This window comes from Festucalex cinctus, chromosome 7 (genome assembly GCF_051991245.1).
Source record: "Festucalex cinctus isolate MCC-2025b chromosome 7, RoL_Fcin_1.0, whole genome shotgun sequence".
NCBI classification, from domain to species: domain Eukaryota; kingdom Metazoa; phylum Chordata; class Actinopteri; order Syngnathiformes; family Syngnathidae; genus Festucalex; species Festucalex cinctus.
In genome coordinates, this window is record NC_135417.1 from 5,463,241 (window position 1) to 5,484,446 (window position 21,206).

The 21,206-nt window shown below is 40.0% G+C and overlaps 1 protein-coding gene across 4 annotated transcripts in view; it reads right to left on the minus strand.

The window, feature by feature from the left end:
* The window catches only part of ptprub (protein tyrosine phosphatase receptor type Ub), a 225,356-nt gene that overhangs the window by 39,498 nt on the left and 164,652 nt on the right, over positions 1–21,206 (minus strand). For 2 of the 4 annotated variants that reach the window (XM_077526325.1, XM_077526326.1), the window contains exons 13-19: positions 18,319–18,355; positions 13,987–14,125; positions 10,957–10,980; positions 10,611–10,765; positions 9,070–9,257; positions 731–803; positions 570–646 (exon numbers count right to left, since the gene is read on the minus strand). In XM_077526325.1, the coding sequence (XP_077382451.1) occupies positions 570–646; positions 731–803; positions 9,070–9,257; positions 10,611–10,765; positions 10,957–10,980; positions 13,987–14,125; positions 18,319–18,355 (693 nt within the window). The remainder of the gene's footprint in view (positions 1–569; positions 647–730; positions 804–9,069; positions 9,258–10,610; positions 10,766–10,956; positions 10,981–13,986; positions 14,126–18,318; positions 18,356–21,206) is intronic. The other 2 variants (XM_077526328.1, XM_077526327.1) reach the window with 1 other exon arrangement.

A 21,206-nucleotide genomic window follows, 5' to 3' on the forward strand; every position in this document is an offset into this window, starting at 1 on the left:
TATCTTTAGCCGCTTGCGACAACTTCACTTTGGAAAACGCTGCCTGATTTTCTGGTTGTCATGCGGCCGTCTACCGGTGATCTTGGTGCGATAGTGAATGGGAACATGTATGGATGAGAACGCATGGAATCCATTTGCCTATTAATGACAGGTGAGAATTACTGCGGCACTTCATGTGTGGAGAACAGTCAAGGTTAACAATGGAAAGGATCATTAACCATCCCCGGTCCGCAATCTCCGCCACGCCGCCCCGCCCACGCCCAACTCGAGATTGAATAACATCAATCAAGTCGATTTCATTTAGAGGGATTAGCGGCATCCTACAAAAACGGGTTCATCTCCTCTCCGTGGTATTAAATGCATTTATTCTCCTGTTTCAATAAAAGTGATAGCTGACTTTGTCTGGCTCGGGGGAATGTTATGCAGCGGCCGACAAGCGTGACAAAACTAAGCGGGTTGCTTGATTGGATGAAAGTGGGCCAGCTGACTTGATTGGCATACAGGACGGAGAGAGTGAAGGCCTGGCTGGACACTGCAGGGAAAAAAAAGACAAAGAGAATCAAACTTACGTCGATGTAGTTGGCGTTGATATAGTCGGAATTGGGGTCTCCCAAGAGAGGGTTGAGCTTGACTCTGTGGCGATCATCTGACACAGTTAAAGACAACAGAACAGAAGCGCATTGAAGTATGACAGGTGTGTTAGATTGTGTGTTTTTACTAGGCGACTTACATCCCAATAAAGTATCGTGTCTCCCTTTGGTTTTGTCTTTCTTCTTTGTGCAGTCCCAGCCGTCGAAGAAGCTCTATGTAGAGAACAGAAAAAAAAAAGTAAATAAATAATGTAATGCATACTTTAGGAACCCTCTCCATTAACCTCTCAAATAGTCTCGAATGAAAATAGGGCACATTTTTGTTTAAGCCAGTACCACTGTGACACACAATGGAGGCTTAGCTCAAGAAGCATTGGATTTTATGGAGAGGTTTGTTGCTACACGCACGCTATGAAATTAAATAGAACAAAGCCGAGAGCATCGTGCCTCACCGCTCGTCGATTTCGAGACCTTTGGGTGTCAAGAGGCTGCCAATTTCACATACTCTTGAGCTCACAAAAAAATACCTTGTATTACAATGTGCAACTTCATTTAATGCAAATGTGTTTCTACAGATTTTCTTGTAAAGGTGAACTCAGTAGAAGTTACTGTCATCGGTTCCACACAATAGTGCAGTGCACTCACAGGCAAAACAAAGTGTTACTTCATTTGTTTTCTCAGCATCGCATTTTGATAGATGCGCCTGCCTCAAGTCGGCAAGCACGAGTGCGCTGAAGAGATTAAAAAAAAAAGAATTGTGAGGAGACAAGATTTAGATCCAAAATTGCAGGTCATGAGGTACATAAGCATGACATTAATATGTATGTTATTAATAATTTAATATATTTAAACGGAAGGATGAAGACATGAGTACTGTGATGTCTATTCAAGTTAGGGCTGGAAAAAAACAAAACAAAACGACTTTGAAAATAGGTCAACTGAAAATATCTGCCATGTTTCCACACGGACCTTTTTTGCAGACGTACGCAGTGGACAGGAAGTTGTTGAGCTCATTGTAGCTAACAGTCGTTTAGTTATGTACTATTGTTGAAGCATCATCTGTAAGTGACTTTTACGACACTATTACATGTGTAATGTAGGCCTATATATGATGTATGTGTGAACTAAATGGTAGCTAGTGTTTGTTTACCTTAAATGGTAATCAGTAGCGTGCTAATGCTAATCGCTTTTGCTAACCGTTTACTATAGGCTTATTTTGTTGGTGTTTAAAGGCATGGTCTTCTGTTTTCACTCAGGAAAATGCACTATATAAATAAAGGATTTTTATCCATGAACTTCTCAATCTACACCTCTGGGCTTCTGTTAATGTGTGGTGGTGATTTTTTACCTAAACCCCCACGCCCCAGCCTGTATTTTGCCATTTTGTGTTGGTTTTGTCAATAGCCGGACATTTCTGTGGACAGCAGACAGTTGTTTGCCTCTCCAGCCAATCGCAGGGGGGGTGGGGGTGGGGGGTGGGTGGGGGGGGGGGGGTGTTGTGTCGCAGACGGGGCCGGTCAAATTTGTCGGCTGCATGACGTCACTCCTTGACAGCACGCACGGATTTTTTTTTCACTCACTCACTCACTCACTCACTCACTCACTCACTCACTCACTCACTCACTCACTCACACATGAAAAAAAAGCAGTGCGTGCTGTCAAGTTGCCGCGGGAGTGACGTCATGCAGCCGACAGATTCGCCTGCCCCGTCTGCGACACGCCCCCCCGCCACCCCCCCCGCTCTGTGATTGGCTGGAGGGGTAAACAACTGTCTGTCCACAGAAACGTCCCGCTGTTGACAAAACAAACAGAAAATGGCAAAATACAGGCTGGGGCGTGGGGGTTTAGGAAAAAATCACCACCACATATTAACAGAAGCCCAGAGGTGAAGATTGAGAAGGAGTTCATGGCTAAAAATCCTGTATTTATATAGTGCATTTTCCTGAGACCGTGCCGTCAATTCAACCCACGTAGATAAAATGATCTATAAAAATATAGTAAAGTTATCCGAATGCAAGTTTTGTTCAAATAACCCACTGCCAATTTTGATCATTCTAACCTAGTTGATAAAGTGGGTATTTGTTAGAACCCTCCACCAAACGGTGATTATCCAATCACAGAAACCGCAACAACAGCTCATTTGGTCCAATTATTCCACATTGATGTGCAACAAGCATGCACGGGGTTCAAAGCCTTTCAAACATCTTTTGTGGGTTGCATTAAGGCCACATGGTGTGTTTGTCTGCTCAAAGCCACAGCACAACAATTAGCATGCATGGCTTACTACCTACGCTCTCTGCGACACATGAATAAGCAAAAAGAGAAGGAAAACAGGAGGATCTTTGCACTTAAATAAAACCATAACCAACGCTGTTAATTCAAAAATGGTTCCAAGTCCTCTCGCAAGTCACGCAAAACTTCTTTGGAGGGTCCACTGTGGGGGCCGAAATTAGTTCTACAAATAGCCCCCTCGGATGTCTGCACACAAACACGCATGCATATTTCAAGACTGGCATACCCCCCTGTGGTTTTCAGCCACTGGGGAAATTCGATGAAACTCTGCCAAAGTCTGCATGCTGAGCAGGGGGATTACAATGCAGTTCTCCCCACAAGAGAGCCAAGAACCAGCCAAATCCTGCATAGGATTACACCCTCCTCCTCACTTCTACCATGTGCCGCCTCTCCTTCAATCCTGCCTCCTCTTTACCGCCTAACTCTTTACATTGTATATATCGCGACTGTTTTTCTCCTTTCCTCTTAAATTTTGATGCCAGACCTCGGAGCTCTTTGTTTCTCTGCTCTCATCACTCCTCAGACGTCAAGAGTGGAGCAGGGAGAGGAAAAACAAAGGGGAACGCGTGTGCAATATTGAAGGCAAGCAAAGCAATACAAACCTGTGGAAGATTGATTAGAAAGCCTCACTGGCAGGGATCAGTGGTGTGGGTTGGTTAAGAGGATCAATTAAAACGAGCAAAATGAGATGAAAGCAGTAAAGCACCAGTCAAATAACAGTCGGAGGCTTCCCAAATTAGGCTTTTTCAGGATACCTTTACCTGCGCGAGTGCGCTCCACGGTGCCGTGTTTTGTTTTAAAAGATAATCCTACCTTTGAAAGTTCTACGTTGCGCTTTTTCCAAATTAGACTGTTGTGATTCAGCGGTAACCTTTGCTGCAAGTGCACTTTTACTCGGTGAGTTCATCATCCTCCCTGACCTCAGCACGGCGAGGCCAACTGCTGTAATCAAAGTTTGGGGTTCCCCAGCAAAATCCACGCTGTTGTGGAGTGGACGTCGAAAATAATGCAGTGACAGCAAGTGGCAGACGTAAGAGCTCCCTTACAACTCACTGTAAATTATTGATCGCTGTTTTTTACAGAACACAGGTGTTCCTGAGGGAAATAAACGGCTTACACCCGCTAGGGCAGTGTAATATGATAGTCCTCATCAATTTCCTTGGTTTGAGAGACACTCCATCAAAACACACTCCAGCAAAGAAGTGTATATTGATTTTGTTTCCACAGGATTGTTTTTCCCATGAGGGACAGTTTAATGAGTCTACAAGCTTAGTTCCAGGGTGGGGGTGGGAGAGGGACACCAAGAAGCATGCAGAGACAAAAGATGTTTGCTCTTTTTTTTTTTTTTTTAATCGATGCAACAGGTTTTGGATGACAGCGGTGGACTTTCTTGCAGGGTGTGATCTCACCACTCAGCCAAAAATTGATTCAATAGGAGGAAAGTACACAGCGATCACGGCCCTTCAAAATGTGTCCTGAGGGCTGCTCGATTATGGAAAAAAGAATAATCACGATTATTTTGGCAATAATTAAAATTACAATTTTTTGGTACAAAACAAGAAAATGTTTAAGCATTTAAAAATATTAAGACCAATTAAAAATAAACAGAAACACTATAATTATGTAATTTCCTTTTGAAACAAACTGAATTTATGATAATATATATATATATATATATATATATATATATATATATATATATATATATATATATATATATATATATATATTATAATATTTATGTATTTGTGTATTTATATATGTACTTATTTATTTATTTTTGACAAAATGAAGTTGGAGTGCAGCTTGTGCAATGTGCAGTTGGACGATCATTTATTATTTGGTACAAGAAAATGTTTAAACTTAAAAAAGGAGAAAATATTAAGACAAACGTCAATTCTTTGAAACTATATAATTATGCAAGTTTCTTTTGGATGAAACAAATTTATTAAATTAGTTATTTTAAAATTTTAAAAAGGTGCCAATGTATAAATTGAAAAAACTAAAACGTGTTCCCTCGTTTAGTTTTGTTTTAGGTTCCAAAAAATACCCACAATAAATGAAATCCGTGAAGTAATTAGCTTTATGTTTTACATTTATTATAAATGTTTTAAGGCTCTAAAACAGCTCACAACACAGTTTATACACTTTTCTCATCGAGGCATTTACATTTTCTCCCCTTAATGTTCTGAGGGCCCACCAACATTCTCAATGTGCAAACCTTTATAAATTTTATAAAATGGCTACATTACTGTGTTTGCTCCCAATAATGTGTAAATCCGTTTTTTTTTTATGTTTTAAGTGTCCCAAAGACGTATTTATACGTTTTTTCTGTTTGTTTTTTTTAATGCTAGAGCATACAGAAGGCTTTAACGGTTGCAGAAATGGTAGTTATTACACAAACGGCCAGTAGGTGGCAACAGAGCAAAGGAGATCAACCAGGGCCATGTAGAAAAAAAGCTCAATTACTTACAATTTTAAATAGATTTGTGAAAACTGATGAAACTTAGCTCTCTTCTAATGCTAATTGCTGCAAAACGGAAACAGACAGAAACATACTTTCTTTTCCTGAAGAAAGAAGAAACTTTAATCTTTCTTTTGATAGGTTCCATGCTTTTACAGCAATAGAACACAATATTCTGTGGGCCTTGCAAAATCAGTCAAAATTCAGTAAAACAGCCGGGCGAACGGGATTGCTTCTGTGAAAATGGCTGGGAGCGAATGAGTTAATTGAAATTGCACAGCCCTCCTGAATCTTACAACTAGACTGAAGGCAGCCACTACTAGCCATTAAAAACATATTGTAAAATTGTGAGTTTTAAAGACCTCTGACCTTATTTTGTATTCATTTTAGGTTTCAATACTGGTTTGGAAAATTCAAGATTGTTCTCGTTAAAAATCACATGGCTAATTGGCTTTACATTCCCCAGACATTTTGATAAAGCTCACGTCACGTGTTGGATCTTATTAGATCTTGAAGGTGTACGTGTAAATCCAAGATTATTCTATCACTCGTGAATAAAAATTGAGTTACATAATCACTGGGAACCAGCTCATGTGATCCAGATTAGCTTTGCTATTCACAGCACCGGCATGGCGATTAAGAAGCACTGTCAGTCTTTTGCTGTCAGAAGAACATCCCTCTATCCAGCTTCCATTTCGGATGCCGTTCTGGGTCACGGAGAAGCTGAAGCCAATCCCGGCTGACTTTGGGTGACAGGCAGGATTCAAACTGAACTGATCGCAAGTCAATTACGGCGCCTGACTGTTCCTGTGCCTGCTGTTGACCAATCAACTGACAGCAGTTTGTTGAAAGCTAGCTCGTTGTTTAGCAAAGCGCACTGCTGACGCCTGCACTCCAGTGAAAACGTATTGAAAGACATGACACACAATTTTGGGGATGTTTGCGATGGAAAAGGAATAAAATACCAACCCGAAGTGAACAGAACCGCCATGTAGAGCAAACTAAGTTGAAAGCATTCAACAAGATTATTCAAAGGCAGATTCCAAAGTGCTAACCTAACCACTCTACTCCATTAGTGTTGAGTGGGTAAAAAAACAAAACAAAAAACTCACATTTCAACGGCACATATTTCTCTCTAAGTGCGCTAACAAGTCTAATGGGCTAGAAAGTACGAAGTGACACAAGACCTTGGACTGTGCATCATATCAAAACCAAGATTCATCAAGTGGTATTCATGCAAATGTTGAATATACAGAAGAAAAGTCAGTCTTCTCGTTTTCTTGCCTACGATCTGCTAACAGAGGACCGAACGCCTCCTGAGACGTTTCACCTCATCAGTCTTGCCTTGCGACACGAGTTCGTCTTTTGACGCATACGCGAATGATTTATTCATACCTTCAACCTCGGTGTGATCCACATGCCTTTTAACACCGCTAATTAATTTCAGCGGGCTGCGCAAAGGGCTCGTGAATGATGTCAGAGGACGACTGATGGCTTTGCCCAACTCTCTGCTCACCATTAACGTCAAACACGTTTGCCAAGGCAGCCGTTTTTTTTTTTGCGGGATGTGAAAATCACGCATGAATCTCTTGGGCTGGAACGAGCCACAGTGGTCTCTCTTTTGGATGTGTTGATTACTCCATGGACTCCATGCTTGGTAACACAAAATGTGGAGAGGACAATGTGTTGCTATTAGAGGCCAATTTCCCTTTGGAGTCTCAAGTGACAAGAATGACGCATGTCACACGGTCTCATCTGGAACTGCTTCATGAGTTCTCAGTCATGACGAGGTTAAGGTGCGGCGTTATGACATTGTTTTGGGTTGGGCCATGGGGTCATCATTGTGTATCAGTTGCTATGCAGTCCCTTATGATGATGTTTGATACTGATGCATTAGCCATTATTATTAGTTTTTCTAGTCTTTAGCAGTTACTATATTACTTAAAATGATGTTTGATCTTGATGTATTAGCCATTATTAGTTTGTCTAGTCTCATGCAGTTACTATGTCCCTGATGATGAATGTTTGATCGTGATGAATTAGCCACTCTTAGTTTGTCTAGTCTTATGCAGTAACTATGTCCCTTATGATGTTGATGCTATACATTGTTATACAGTTACTATGACCCTTATGATGTTTGATCTTGATATATTAGCCATTTTGTTTGTCTAGTCTTATGCAGTTATTATGTCCGTTATGATGAATATATTTGATCTTGATGAATGAGCCACTCTTAGTTTGTCTAGTCTTATGCAGTTATTATGTCAGTTATGATGAATATGTTTGATCTTGATGAATTAGCCGCTCTTATTTTGTCTAGTCTTAGGCAGTTATTATGTCCCTTATGATGTTGATGCTATCAGTTGCTATACAGTTACTATGTTCCTTACGATGATAATGTTTGATCTTGATGTATTAGCAATTTTGTTTGGCTAGTCTTATGCAGTTATTATGTCCGTTATGATGAATATATTTGATCTTGATGAATTAGCCACTCTTAGTTTGTCTAGTCTTATGCAGTTACTATGTCCATTATGATGAAGATGTCAATTGTCAGGCAGTTGCAACTTGCTGTGCTCCGGTATTAGGTATTTTGTTTTGTCAAGTCACTCTTATTTTATCATATAGGCCTTTATTTTGTCATACAGAATTGTGCATTTCCCTAGCGAGAGTTACTGAATGACACTTTTGTCAATACTTAGCCGAGATTTTCTCTCAGCATGTTAGGGTTTCTTCCATGCAAGCTGGTCTTCCATGTGTTTGAGGCTGCGTCCACGCATCTAGCCTTGCTCTCTCAATTGAGGTTTCTCTGCATCCAGGTTCTTAGTCAGGTTTTCTTTGATGTCACCTGAATCCAGCCCCGCTCTTTATCGTTACTTTGTATTTTATTTTTTTTTATATCTGTTTCCAAACTTCTTTGTCCTCACATAACGCAGCAGGATACAGTCTCTCTCCGCCACTGAGGCCACGGTCACTTTCTTCTCTCTTCTCTTAATACTCTATTTTATTGTGTACAACTTTATTCTTCTTTTAACATTTTCCTCATGTGTACATGATGTTCTCGCAGTATTGTTGGTTTGATCCTAATCGTCATTCACTCACATTCCAATTATAAAAGGCAGTGGCCATCATTAATAACAACACTGTCACTATTTTCTCAATCATACAAAGCAGCTCGGATCTATTCATGCATGGCATCTATTATAACGCTGAAAAAAAAATATATGATTCAGTTTCGCTAAGTGGCTTTCGAAAAAGAAGCTTTAGAAAAACAGATTGGCAGTGACCTTGGATTGCTATACTAAATTACGTGCACTTGAACAATGATTATGTTTCTATAGGTGCTGCACAGCTCTCTGTCAATCCATTAAATGGTACCACTATTCATACTTTTTCATTATGTGAGCTTTGGGTGCATTGATGTATTACACTTATGTAAATGCTGAAGAAAAAAAAAACCTGTCTAGCCATAATATTAAGAGTTCAAATTTTTCAAATGTTCCGTCACTAAGAAAGAAGTAATCTAAATCACTTTTTTCCCATTTGCACTGGCCTTATTTATACAAAAGTATAAATTACACCTATGCAGTGGAATTTACATTTCAAGATTCCACAGACTTATTTAGTTGTAAAGCTTCCTTTGTCACAGAGCTTAGCATTTGACATGGCCAGACGTAAGGTGACAACGTGGAATTACCGGCGAGGGTGCGCGCAACAGCTCACCTCATATTCCTGTTTGAAGCCGTAGCCCTCAGCCGTCTTCATCTGGTTGATGTGCTGGAGCAGGTCGGCCACTCGGACGGCGGGGTGCAGCTGCCCCGTGTGGTAGGGGGAACCCTTGCGTCCGCACGGGTGCCTCGGGGAGCCTCCCAGCAGACTGCTGGCCTCGTTCACCGAACTGCGTGGATCACCTGCAACGGGACGGGTCGCCGTTGTTATCTTAAGGCATTTTAAAGGACAACAATCTACCATAACGTTCATCTTTGTGCAAAGTTTCTCATGCAGATTAATTTTACGTTGTCAAGGGCCTGTGGAGGCTCAATTATGATTACAGATAAAGGCCAAATGTAGCAAGTCTGCAAAACAGACTCATCGCTGTAGTGTGGTCATTAACTCATTTGCTCCCAAAAACGTATGAATACGTTCTATTTTAAATGTATTGTTCCAAAGACATATTTATACGTTTTTTTATGTTAGAGCACAAAAGCTTTGATGCAGCCTCACAACTGCAGAGAATGGGTGGAAAATGGTAGCAATTAGAAAAATGACCAGCAGGTGGCATCAGAGTATAAGAGATCAACCAGTGCCATGATGAAAACAAGCTGTTTCCCCACAATTCACAAAGCAGATTTGTGAATAATGATGAAACTTAGCTATATTCTAATGCTAATTGCTGCAAAATGGAAACGGATAGACATATATTTTATTTCCTGATGAAAGAAGGGACTCTTAGCTTTCTTTTGGTAGATTCTATGTTTTTATAGCAATAGAATTCTGTGGGCCTTGCAAAATCAGTCAAAATCCAGTAAAACAGCCGGATTGCTTCAGTGAAAATGGCTGGGAGTGAATGAGTTACGGTAAGCAAATTTCTGAATGAGGACATTATTAATAGCTCCTCCACTAACAGCATTTTTGCTGTTTATTATTCTTTGAATTTGTGGAAAATGTTGATTCAGAATGAAGATTGTTTACAAAATATTCATTCCAACAAACTCAAAACATGAAATAAGAGTAATGAAGTTAACAAATCTTAAAGAATCTTAAAAAATCTTAACTCTTAAATAAAGTTCTATTGATAGATTAATGCATCCTGATTGTTACATAAAACAGTAAATTGCTGGCATCTGGCATGTTTGTTCAACCATTAAAATTGCTTCATCAAACAGAGCAAGCCATTTCTAACACTTGGGATTGGTCAGTAATTCGTAAAAATAACACCCACACATGTGAACTGACAAAAAAAAAATAGATTTTTGTAAAAATATGAAATTTGCCAAATTGTGACTTATGAGGTTCCGTCCCGACGACCAGAGCTTGCAGACGATTTTGTCGACTAATGTGAGAAGCTGACCAAAAAAATCTTACAACCGTGTCGTAAACACATCTGTCTTCTCCTTGTCATCAGATTGACACCATAAAAAGGGCAATCAATTCAAAGAGAAATGACAAGAATCACAAATGGCTTCTTCAGACTGAATTTGTAGACACCAGCCCGACACCATCACCTGCTGATAGTCCATTTTTGAAAGTAATTTGTGTCTTACTTCGGTTTCCACAGGTGTGTGCGTCCATGAAGGAGAGCGCCATCCTTTCATCTTCTTGCAAGGTGCTCTGGTCGGTAAAACTGCGCTCCATGGAGCCCATGTGGCTCTTCTCCTGGCGATAAGTAATGGGGGTCTTATTCATGTTCACAGCTTTCCTATTAACGAACACAGAAGAGGAGAAGGGGGCAGTGTAAAACAAAAGCCACACAAGCATCGTGGTCATAGAGAAAAATCAGCTTGTCAATCATTTTCCATGCCTTCCTGCTGTGTGATAGACAGCCAGAGCACAAGCATGTGTTTGATGGATCACAAAACAATGGAAAAGAAAAGAGCCATAATCACTTACGGATAATAAGAGTAGTAGTTCCTTCTGGCAAGAGTGCAGGAGGAAGTGGAGGAGGAGGACAAAACAAAAAAAATCAAGAAGAGATGTTTCATGAACACAATGTCAGCTGAAAGCAGAATGCATTGATTACAGTGAAAACCACAAGCAGGAAATCAGCTGCGCAGGTGACCATGTGACGCGCGCAATTCTATCGGGCAGGTGCCGACACAAAATACGTAAGTGTGTCCTTCATTAGAACGCGTCTCCCGTGGTTACCGCTTCAAGCACCAAACACCGCGTGGCCTTCCTGTCACAGCAAATTCAGCAATCAATTATCGAAAGGGGGAAACTTCACGGGCGCTCGGCACAGGAGCCTGAGCTCATTTGTAGAACAGTGCAGGATTTTCGAAATGGGCATTATTCAATCGCAGTCAGGAAACCGTGTCAGCCATTTAACACAATTTTCTGGAGCCATTTATAACTTCTCGTTTTGTGTGCTAAAACAGTACAACAGTGGAACCTCCAAAGTGGCACAATTTCAAAGGAAATTTTCTGGAAAAATGTGTTAGAATACATAAACATCTGAATGATTACATGTGGGGTCCCACTGGGCTCTGTTCTAGGTACCCTTTTTTTCCCCTGTCTATTTGTTTCCACTTGGCTTCTTAATTGGGAAACATGCTACATTTCTGTGCCTCTAAAAAATGCACTGCATATTCTCTCTCTTTTATAAGCCGCAGTGACAACAAGGGGATGGTTTTTGGTGACATTGGATCTGCTTTCCTTGGGCACACTGGCCATCTTAAATCTAGATGCCTGGTGAAATGCCAGCCAGATAAATTGGAATTGTTAAGTCAAGCTTTTTTTTTTTTATAACTTGAGGCAGCTGGCCAAAAGTCAATGTATTTATCTCAAGGCAACACTTTGGAACAGTTGACCAAGCCCTTGTCACCACCCGGCAGGACTACTGTAATGGACTCTATGTGGAGGTTAGCTCATCAGCCATTTGTCACCTGCAAATGGTCAAAAACACTGTTGCATGTCTTTTATCTGACACGTAAATTTGAGAACGTTTCCCCCATTTTAGCCCCACTGCACTGGCTGCTAGTGCACTTTAGGATTCATTTTTAAAATACCTCCGAGCTTCTTTGCCCTTACTTGCTCTTTCAGGTGAGCTGGTCAGCTGCTCCTGACTGTGCTTAAAAAAGGGTGAAGCTCAGAGGGGAGCAAGCCTTTGCTCCTGTCAGACCAGAATTGTCGAACAACTTGCCTCAGCATAAGACTCTTTACTGTTACCCAGGGAAAAGTTGATTCAATATCACTCTTTATTCTTATTTTTAAAATGATAAATTCTCCTTTTTAGAGATAATAATTTATGGTAGATTTATAGTTCAAACTCTAGGCCAGTGGTGTCCAAACTATGGCTCGGGGGCCATTTGCGGCCATTAGTTTTAGTTAATTAAAATTAATGAAAAAACTAAAACTAAAATAAAAAAAACAATATTGTTACTGAAATGAAATAAAAACAAAAATGGTTTTTAAAAAACTAAAACTAACTGAAACTACATTTTATGTTTACAAAACTAACTAAAACTAACTATAATTATAGCAAACATGTCCTTCGTTTTAGTCTTTGGTAATTCATTGAAAGCATGACCATTTAAGGATGATTTTAAATGTGATTTTTAGTAGATTTATTTTTGATATAAACCGGAATAATGACGTTTGAAAGTGTGTCACACAGAAGTGACATCATCTAGCAGCAGCCAATAGAAAAGCACCTTCAGATGACGTTGCTCCCATGCTGTTTTTTAAATATTGCGCACAAGTAATACACATTAAAAACAAAAACTAATACTAAAACTGAAACTAAGCATATTTTTAAAGAACTAAACTAATAAAAACTAACAGAACCACCCTGAAAACGAATAAAAACTAACTAGAATGAAAAATTCCCAAACTATAATAACCCTACTGCCATATTACAAATAAAATGGTTTATATACTGTAGCATTTTTTTTAAATATGCAAAAGCACAAATAAATTATTTGTACAATTTTTAGGACTAAACACAATATCTCTTCATAGCATTATGTGGCCCTTGCCTCCTTCTGATTTTCTGTATGTGGCCCTCAAATGAAAAAGTTTGGACGCCCCTGCTCTAGGCACATTGTTATAAACATTAAACATAATGTCAAATGAATAATTTTATTTATACTATTATAATAGATTATTATAATTTATATATTATTTATGTATATATTAGTATTATTTCTATAATATGTTTATAATATGATTAATTAAATTCAAATAATTATAATTTTTTTGGAGGTGTATCATTCAGCGTCATTTTTTTTTCTTTTTCCTTTTTCTTTTCCTTCACCCCAAAACTATTTAATGTTCACCAAAAACGTCAGCTGTGAACACGAAGAGTCTCACCAACAATCCTCCATCTGCTTGTTTTCATGCTTTCAGTTACTAAGTGTAAGAGAGTAAATGATTTGATTCCATTCTTCATTCTAAAATGTTACATACATTGCCTCCAGAGTGAGGGAAGTTTTTATGAAAGCAACAATTTCCCTCTGGAACTGTCAAATTGAGTTACTTTTTAAAATTTTGTTTGACTTTGGTGGTTGTACTGTAGGAAGTTATTAACGGCTTGCAGAAGAAACAGCTGGATAAATATCCTGGCGACCGAAGGGTTCACTGGCTAATCGTCTCTAAAAGCACACCTTTTCCCTCCCAATTACCATCTCATTTATGCTTCGCTCCTGCGCTCGGTGTGTGTAATTAAGTAGCTAATTGAATTGCATCAGCCGTTAATTAAATACTTCACATACTGAGATGGGCTATGCGGATGAGAATTGTTGGTCCGTTTGATACGTTATAAGGGGAGCGAAAGCCATGAAAACAATCCTCGCCAAAACAAGAGTAACCTTCCAGAAAAATTGCTTACGGATCCCTTTGCAAAAAAAAAAAAAAAAAAAGAAGAAGAAAAACAATGGAGGTGCACATAATGAGGCATGCTTTGTACAAATCAACACTCTTTACCCTTTCTTAATGATAATGATGACAGCGCCCAGCAGGAGAATGAGCACCACCAGGCCGCCGACGCACACGCCCAGAATCAGCCCCATCTCCTCCGAGTTCTGGGACACCTCCAAAGCCTTGCGGTGGTCTTTGCAGGCGGCTGGGGGAAGCAAAATAGATGAACTTTCAAAAGCAGTGCCGCTTCGAGGTGGCAGAAGGTGTTCCAAGAAATGATTCACACGCACACGCGCCATTTAAAGTGGAGAAAATTCACATTTTTGAAAAGCTCCCCCCCCCCACCCACCCCTCCCGCAGCAGGTAGATACATTTCAAACCACAATGCGCCCATTCAACTTATCCTGACTACTGACGACATCCGCTGAATTCTAATGGCTTTCTTAATGCTATCGCTGCATTTCAATAGCAGTGATATTTCAAAAGGCCTTTTCAAATTGCTGGCAATAATGAAAGCGTCACGCAAATAAGGAAGTGACAGTTGGTGTTAGCCAACCCGACAAACGTAGGTACACATCATATGTTTGACATATAAACAGATTCTACTGGTGCTTTACAAAGACGAATATGATGAATAACATGGTAACAATTCAAGATGAATTTTAATGATTAGTAATCATTGCATTTCAAATTGTGAATCTGTCAGCGCACTGTACATATTGTTGCTACAACACTCGGGAGATGCTTTCCCTGTAAACACTGAATTATTTATTATATTTCAGAGACATAAATCTTCCAAACAGCAGTTCCAGACGGAAACTTCCAAGGTTCCTCGCTCACACTGAAAAGGTCCTCCAGCTTGCAAGTCTCGCTACATGTTCCTCACGGTGGATATTTCCTTTGACCAGTTCACGGGGCCGACTCCTCTCCTTTTCCTGTGTGTGTCAGTCAGCGCTCAAGGCCTGGCCAAGCCTCAAACCAGACTTTCCGAGGCCAGTGGAACGTCTGGAGAGCGGCAGAAAGTCAGAGCAGGCCTCAGGATACAGCAAAATCTCGCAGCCTGCTGGGAACGCAAGTGTTTTGGGGCAGGGAAATAAAAACAGAGCCATGCTGTAGCCGGTGGCCTTTTATGGTTGCAGCTGTTGGTCTAAAATGGAATTAAAGTATTGAAGGTGACATTATTAAAGCTTCTCATCTGACAGGTGAACTTTGTTTTTTTGTTTTATATGCAGCGGGACCTTAATGCCTTTAAACTCCTGAAATAAGACATCGAAACATTTGCGTAAGGGGAAATGCCTTCTACAATGATCAATTTCTTGACAATAAAATCATTATGACTGTGTTTTAGGCTGGGCCATTGGGTTATTATGTTATGATGTTGATGTCATGTTGCTATGCAGTTGTTATGTACCTTGTGATAATATTTGTAGTTGATATGATGATGCATTAGCCACTCTTACTTTGTCTACTCAATCGCATTTTGTAGTAGCTATGCAGTTACTATGTCCCTCGTAATGGTAATGTTTTCAGTTGCTATGTAGTTGTTACAGTCTTGCATGACTGCTTTTATGTTGGGTAATGGGGTCACTCTGTTATGATGTTGTCAGTTGCTATGCAGTTTTATATGTGCCTTGTGATGACATTTGTTGTTGCTACAGTTACTATGTTCCTTATGATGGTAATGTCAGTTGCTATGCAGTTATGGTCTTGCATTAGTGTGACTTTTTGGTTGGGTCATGACCATTGTGTTATGATGATGATGTTGTTTGGTGCTATGCAGTTACTATGTCACTCATGATGGTAATGTTTTCACTTGCTATGCAGTTGTTGCAGTCTTGTATTAGTGTGACTGTTTTTGGGTTGGGTCATGGGGTCACTCTGTTATGATGTTGTCAGTTGCTATGCAGTTTTCTATTTGCCTTGTGATGACATTTGTAGTTGCTATACAGTTACTATGTTCCTTGTGATGGTAATGTTTCAGTTGCTATGCAGTTATGGTGTGACTTTTGGTTGGGTCATGACCATTGTGTTATGATGTTGATGTTGTTCGGTGCTATGCAGTTTCTATGTCCCAAGTGATAAAATTTGCAGATGCTTTGCAGTTACTATGTCCCTTATGATGGTGATGATGTATTAGCCACTCTGTGTGTGTCTAGTCACAATATGAAAAGGTTATAAGGTTTATTTAATTTTACACTTGTGTCAAAGCTAATGTTGACATGGGCAAAATGCATGCGGAGCATCAGCAAAAAAACGACACCAGTCAAGTTTAATGGTAACAGTTTGAGATAAATTATTTCACATATCGCAAAACAGCACAAATTGGACGTCAACCAGCATTATGGAATTGTGTTCAACTTTGGAGGTTCAAATTTATCGGCCCCTAATACTTGCTTACTTCATATTGCCGAAGCATCAAGAAATTTAGATGATCTAAACCGTTTCTACATATTTCTCCCACATCTAACCCGGAATATCCATCAGGCTGAAAATGAGCATGAAATGGATTTCCACGTGCGTCTGCGCGTTTGCCAGTTGCCCCATGTTGGAAATTGGCGCTTAGCGGGTGAAATGAAAGTCTATTGTCACACTGAGCCTGCCATCAGATCCTTAATTAAACTGTCACCTGGAAGTTGAAATGTAATCTCCAGTTTTCGTATCAAAGCCGGAATCATTTGCCTCCACTTGGCTCGTGACGTGCTGCTTGATAAAAACAGCTTCGGAGAAGATGATGCTGAAAGTCCATGTTAATGGGAGAAGGATCACAGTGGTCACATTAGAAATCTTTGACCTGTCACACTTGGAAATAACCCCTGATTGCTTGCTTTCAATTTACACAAATGTACTTTTTCAATAATGACAGGTATTGTTTTGACCACTTTTTCTTGGTAGGTTAGGCAAAAACTACAAATCAGATTTTCCGTGAAAGCGTGGAACGATATTTGGATGGCGGCATAATTTGGAGGCTGCAAATTTTAAGTGTCCCTTCAAAAGTAGGCTTCTTTTTTGTTTTTGGTGAATGCATTGCTACAATTCTCCCCAGACAACCATGAAGTGGACTGCCAATAAGGACAGACAAAGACCAATACAGCCCTCTACAATTTTGATCAACCTTGGTACGTCTGTGCAAAATTGACAGTCATTTCTACAAGCTTTTCTTTTGATTTCGTTCTGCCATTTACATTTATCTTTTTTTTTTTTTTTTTTTTTTTTAGTTCCATTGTATGTTGTCTTCTATTTAACATTGGCTGAATTCATCAGTGGCTGATCAAGTGATGAAGTGGCCTTGCCATCTGCCTGTCAAGTAGAAAGGCATCGCTTTCATTTTTGAAATACTGCTGACAAATCAAAGAAAATCAAAGCAAAAAAAAAAAAGATTCCTGGTCAATTTCAGGAATAAGATCTGTTTACTGCTATGGTGGAGTGATTTTTACAAACTACCTGTTGTGACTGTGTTTTGGGTTGGGTCATAGGGTCAGTGTGTTGTTATGGTCCTGTATTTGTTCCCTTGGGATGATGATGATGTTAGCAATTGCTATACAGTTGCTATGTCCCTTGTGATGATCAAGTTGTCAGTTGCTATGCAGTTGCTACTACGTCCCTTATGATGGTGATGATGCATTAGCCACTCAGTGTGGCTTGTCATACTTATTTTGCTATATGGGCCTTTATTCTGTCATATGGAATTGTGCATTGCCCTAGCAAAAATAACAAGTTGAGGTTCTTCTGTTCTTCTCAGTCAATCAAGTTTTTTCTTCGAGCTCATCTGAATCCAGCCCTGCTCTCTGTTGTTTGTATAGAAAGACTCCCACTCTCGTGTCTTGTCTGCGTTTGGGTTTGAACTCCTGACCTCACGTGACATCATACCTTGTATTCGACAGTGTAAGTACAACACGAGCAGGGGATGGGGAGAGTTCTACTGTCAGGAGAATTCAGTGTCAATTTCCTTGCCCTTTTCACGTCCTCTCCAATCCAAAAAATCTAAGATACAGTCCAGGCGGCGGTGGGGCTTTCTCATACTGAGGCCAAGGTGGCTCCGTGAGGAAGTTTTGATGTGGAGGACCTTTGGAGCCTGCCGAGGTCAGAGCCCCTCAGATGTAGCCCATCTCGTGGACCGCTGATGAGAACAAAGAGGCTGCCTTTGATATCCTCGTCCCAGCGGCCACTTGCAAACAAACACGATGAAAGCCTGACCTCTAATCCCTCCCTGCCTGTTGCCCTTTTCGCTGAAAAGCACCGCCAAAACAAGCAGAGCACATTTGTCCCAATTTTGTACTTGAGAAAATAACAGTGCAATATAGGCTTGGTGAGCCATTTTACAGGATGTTCGTTCGAACAAAGAATACGGTACAAAAAGTAACAAGTAAACTCAAGGTCACAACATTCAATTCAAATTACCTTTGCGAGCTATGCGGATGCAGTTTATTCTTGATTCCTGCAAAATAAAATAAAAAAGCACATACGAGTGATGAGGGTCATTTTGCATCAAATGAATACAAAGACATATTAGCTATAATATCGAAAGTTCCCAATTTTGAGTGGGCTTGACGACCATTCTCTTACAGTATTATTTGCTTTGCAAATTAAATGCAGCTGAAAGTGACTTCTGACTAAAAAGGACAAATTACCTTCGATTTGAGAGTTCTATTAACAACATAAAGCTCTGAAATCTCTGCACATCTGAGAGCTGCGTCAGTGTATTAAAGACACAGATAAGAGAGTTTTGCCGTAGGAGAAAAAAGATTAGAGTTAAAAAGGGAAGATGATTAGGGGAGAGTTCCAAACCGATGCACCAATATGAAAAGGAATTAATTCTATTTAAATTCAAGCTGATGCCATCTTGGTGTTCTAAAAAGGGACCTTTGTCAAACAACCCTAATGAAATTCAAGACGCTAATCCAATTCGACCCCGCCACCTCTTGGAAGAGATGCATTATCAAATTAAAATTTACACATGCCAATCTGGGTATTGTGGGACACCTATGCAAATGAGCACATTTGCAAATTAGAAAAAAAAAAAAAAGGCCTCCCTAAAACCGACTAAATTGATTATTTTAAAATGCATTTCAAGAGCCCCTTAAAATACAGGCAGCCACCGTGTATTGTTATTTCCATTAACCGGCATTTTTTTTTCTTTCAAGTTATTCAGTTTATTTGCAACAATACTGTTGGCCTTTGCAAAAACACCTGCCTCCATATTAAGAGTTTGTAGCGAGCAGTGACGGGAGTTGGAGGCGGAGTGTTGAAGCACGGAGCCAAAGGCCGGCGTTTTATTGACATCAGCTTCTGAGGTCTTAACAGCAACTCCCCATTCAGCTAGAAGCTAACAGGCTAACTCCCCTTTTCTACATAACAAAACCTTCCCACCCGGAACTCTCCCTTCATCCCAACGTTCCGTGGGTGAATTATGTTCCCATCGCTACAAGTTATTCATATAACTCTAGCATAAAGAACATGCTAACAAGTTTACCAAACTATCAGTTTCACTCCAAATCACTAAATCCAATGAAATCTTCATCCTCTGTGTCCCTTTTAAACAACTCCCTCAACTCGGGAGGTAGACGATGCGCTCTTCTACCGGCAATGTTGAACTTATCAACACAGGCCTAGAGCGCCCTCTTGCGTTTTAGTGTGAAAATAACATGTGCAATGATATAATAATGTGTTAATTTCACACATAAGTCGCACCAGAGTATAAATCGCACCCCCGGCCAAACTATGAAAAGAACTGCGACTTATAATCCGAAAAATACGGTATTTACCAGCTCAAAGTTGACTTTCTACTATAGGCATGTGCTTTATTTGCTTGCCCATCGTAGCAGCAAGTTAATTGGTAAGCTTGGCATGGAAGCGCACACTTCGCACATTCATTTAATTGTGCGCGGTGCCAGTCTTGCCGCAGGGGCAGGTGGGTCCTGGCACCTTCAAACGCACTCCCTGAATGCCAACACGCAACACACAACACAAGAATCCAAAACACACATCGGTGCGTGTTTGTGTGTGTTTGAAGCCCGAGACGCTGCCTTTGCCAGCAAAGCTCCAGTCTTGAATCTTTCCACTTTGAAGTGCCTCTTTCGACAGATCAATCAAAGCAATTACACAGGCTTGACAGTCACTCTCTCGATAATTAGAAGAGCTAAACGCTAAATATTATGAGGCCCCATACTGTTCAAACGACTCACACTGCTGCCACTGTTGCAGAGTAGCGGGTGTAATTTTGCATGTCTTAAAACTGTCACGACTGACACAAACCCGGCAAACCTTGATGAATGCGATAGTCAATATGGCTCAGGGAGGAAAGCTTTATTTGCAATACTCTGTAGAATTTCGATCCTGGTCTGATGCAGATATTCCAGTTGATTTCTTCATCATTTCAATCTTGTAAGACGAAACATCGTCTTTCATCACACAGAAAAAGTTTCTTACCCAAGTTGTACTGTACTTTCGAAAGAACAGGAGCCATTTTGTACAAAATTACCTCCATGATGACTGAGACTATGCACACACACACACCCCAGAAATAAATTTTCCATCTAATTATTCATCCTCTTGTTTTTATCCCACTAGATAGCAGCACTGTGGTTTAATGGATTCAAACTCAATTAAAGAATGTTATTATGATTCTATTTTTTTTTTCTTCCTGGAGGCAGGTGAGCTATCAATTTTCTTAGCACAAACACATATTGATTTCAATATGGAATGCATGGAAGATTTTGCTAAAGAAAATCAAAGGTGGGCTGATGGGCATGCATTGATGTGGCAATGTTTTCATGATATTGACCAAAAGCAATTCAACTATCACTTCAGGATTATTATTATTATTATTATTATTATTATTATTATTATTATTATTATTAAAAAAGCAGTTTTCACTGCACACTAGCGGCTCGACGGTTTCTCCTGTACTTATTGTATAGACACATTTCATTCAAGAAGACTGTTTCCTGGAGTAGTGCGCCATCCAGGGCTAAGGCACAGCCACAGGCTCAGCTAGCATTAGCATGCGGGTTTATTTTGGTCATTTCTAGCTCAAATATTATTATAATGATTTGTGTCCCAGTGAGGGACCAGCGGTTGTTTACGTACAAGAAATAGTACTTGGTAGTGGAGTGTGCAATGGAAAGTGCTACTAGCAAATTGAGCCTTGTTGAGCCAAACAGCGACTGTGAAGTGGAAGAGAAGCAATCAGATTTCTCATTTGTGCTCTAATGTTTCAATCTTAGAATCTTATGGATGATCGTAAAGATTTACAAAATAGAAGGAGTATGATGGGGAAGAGTGCTGGA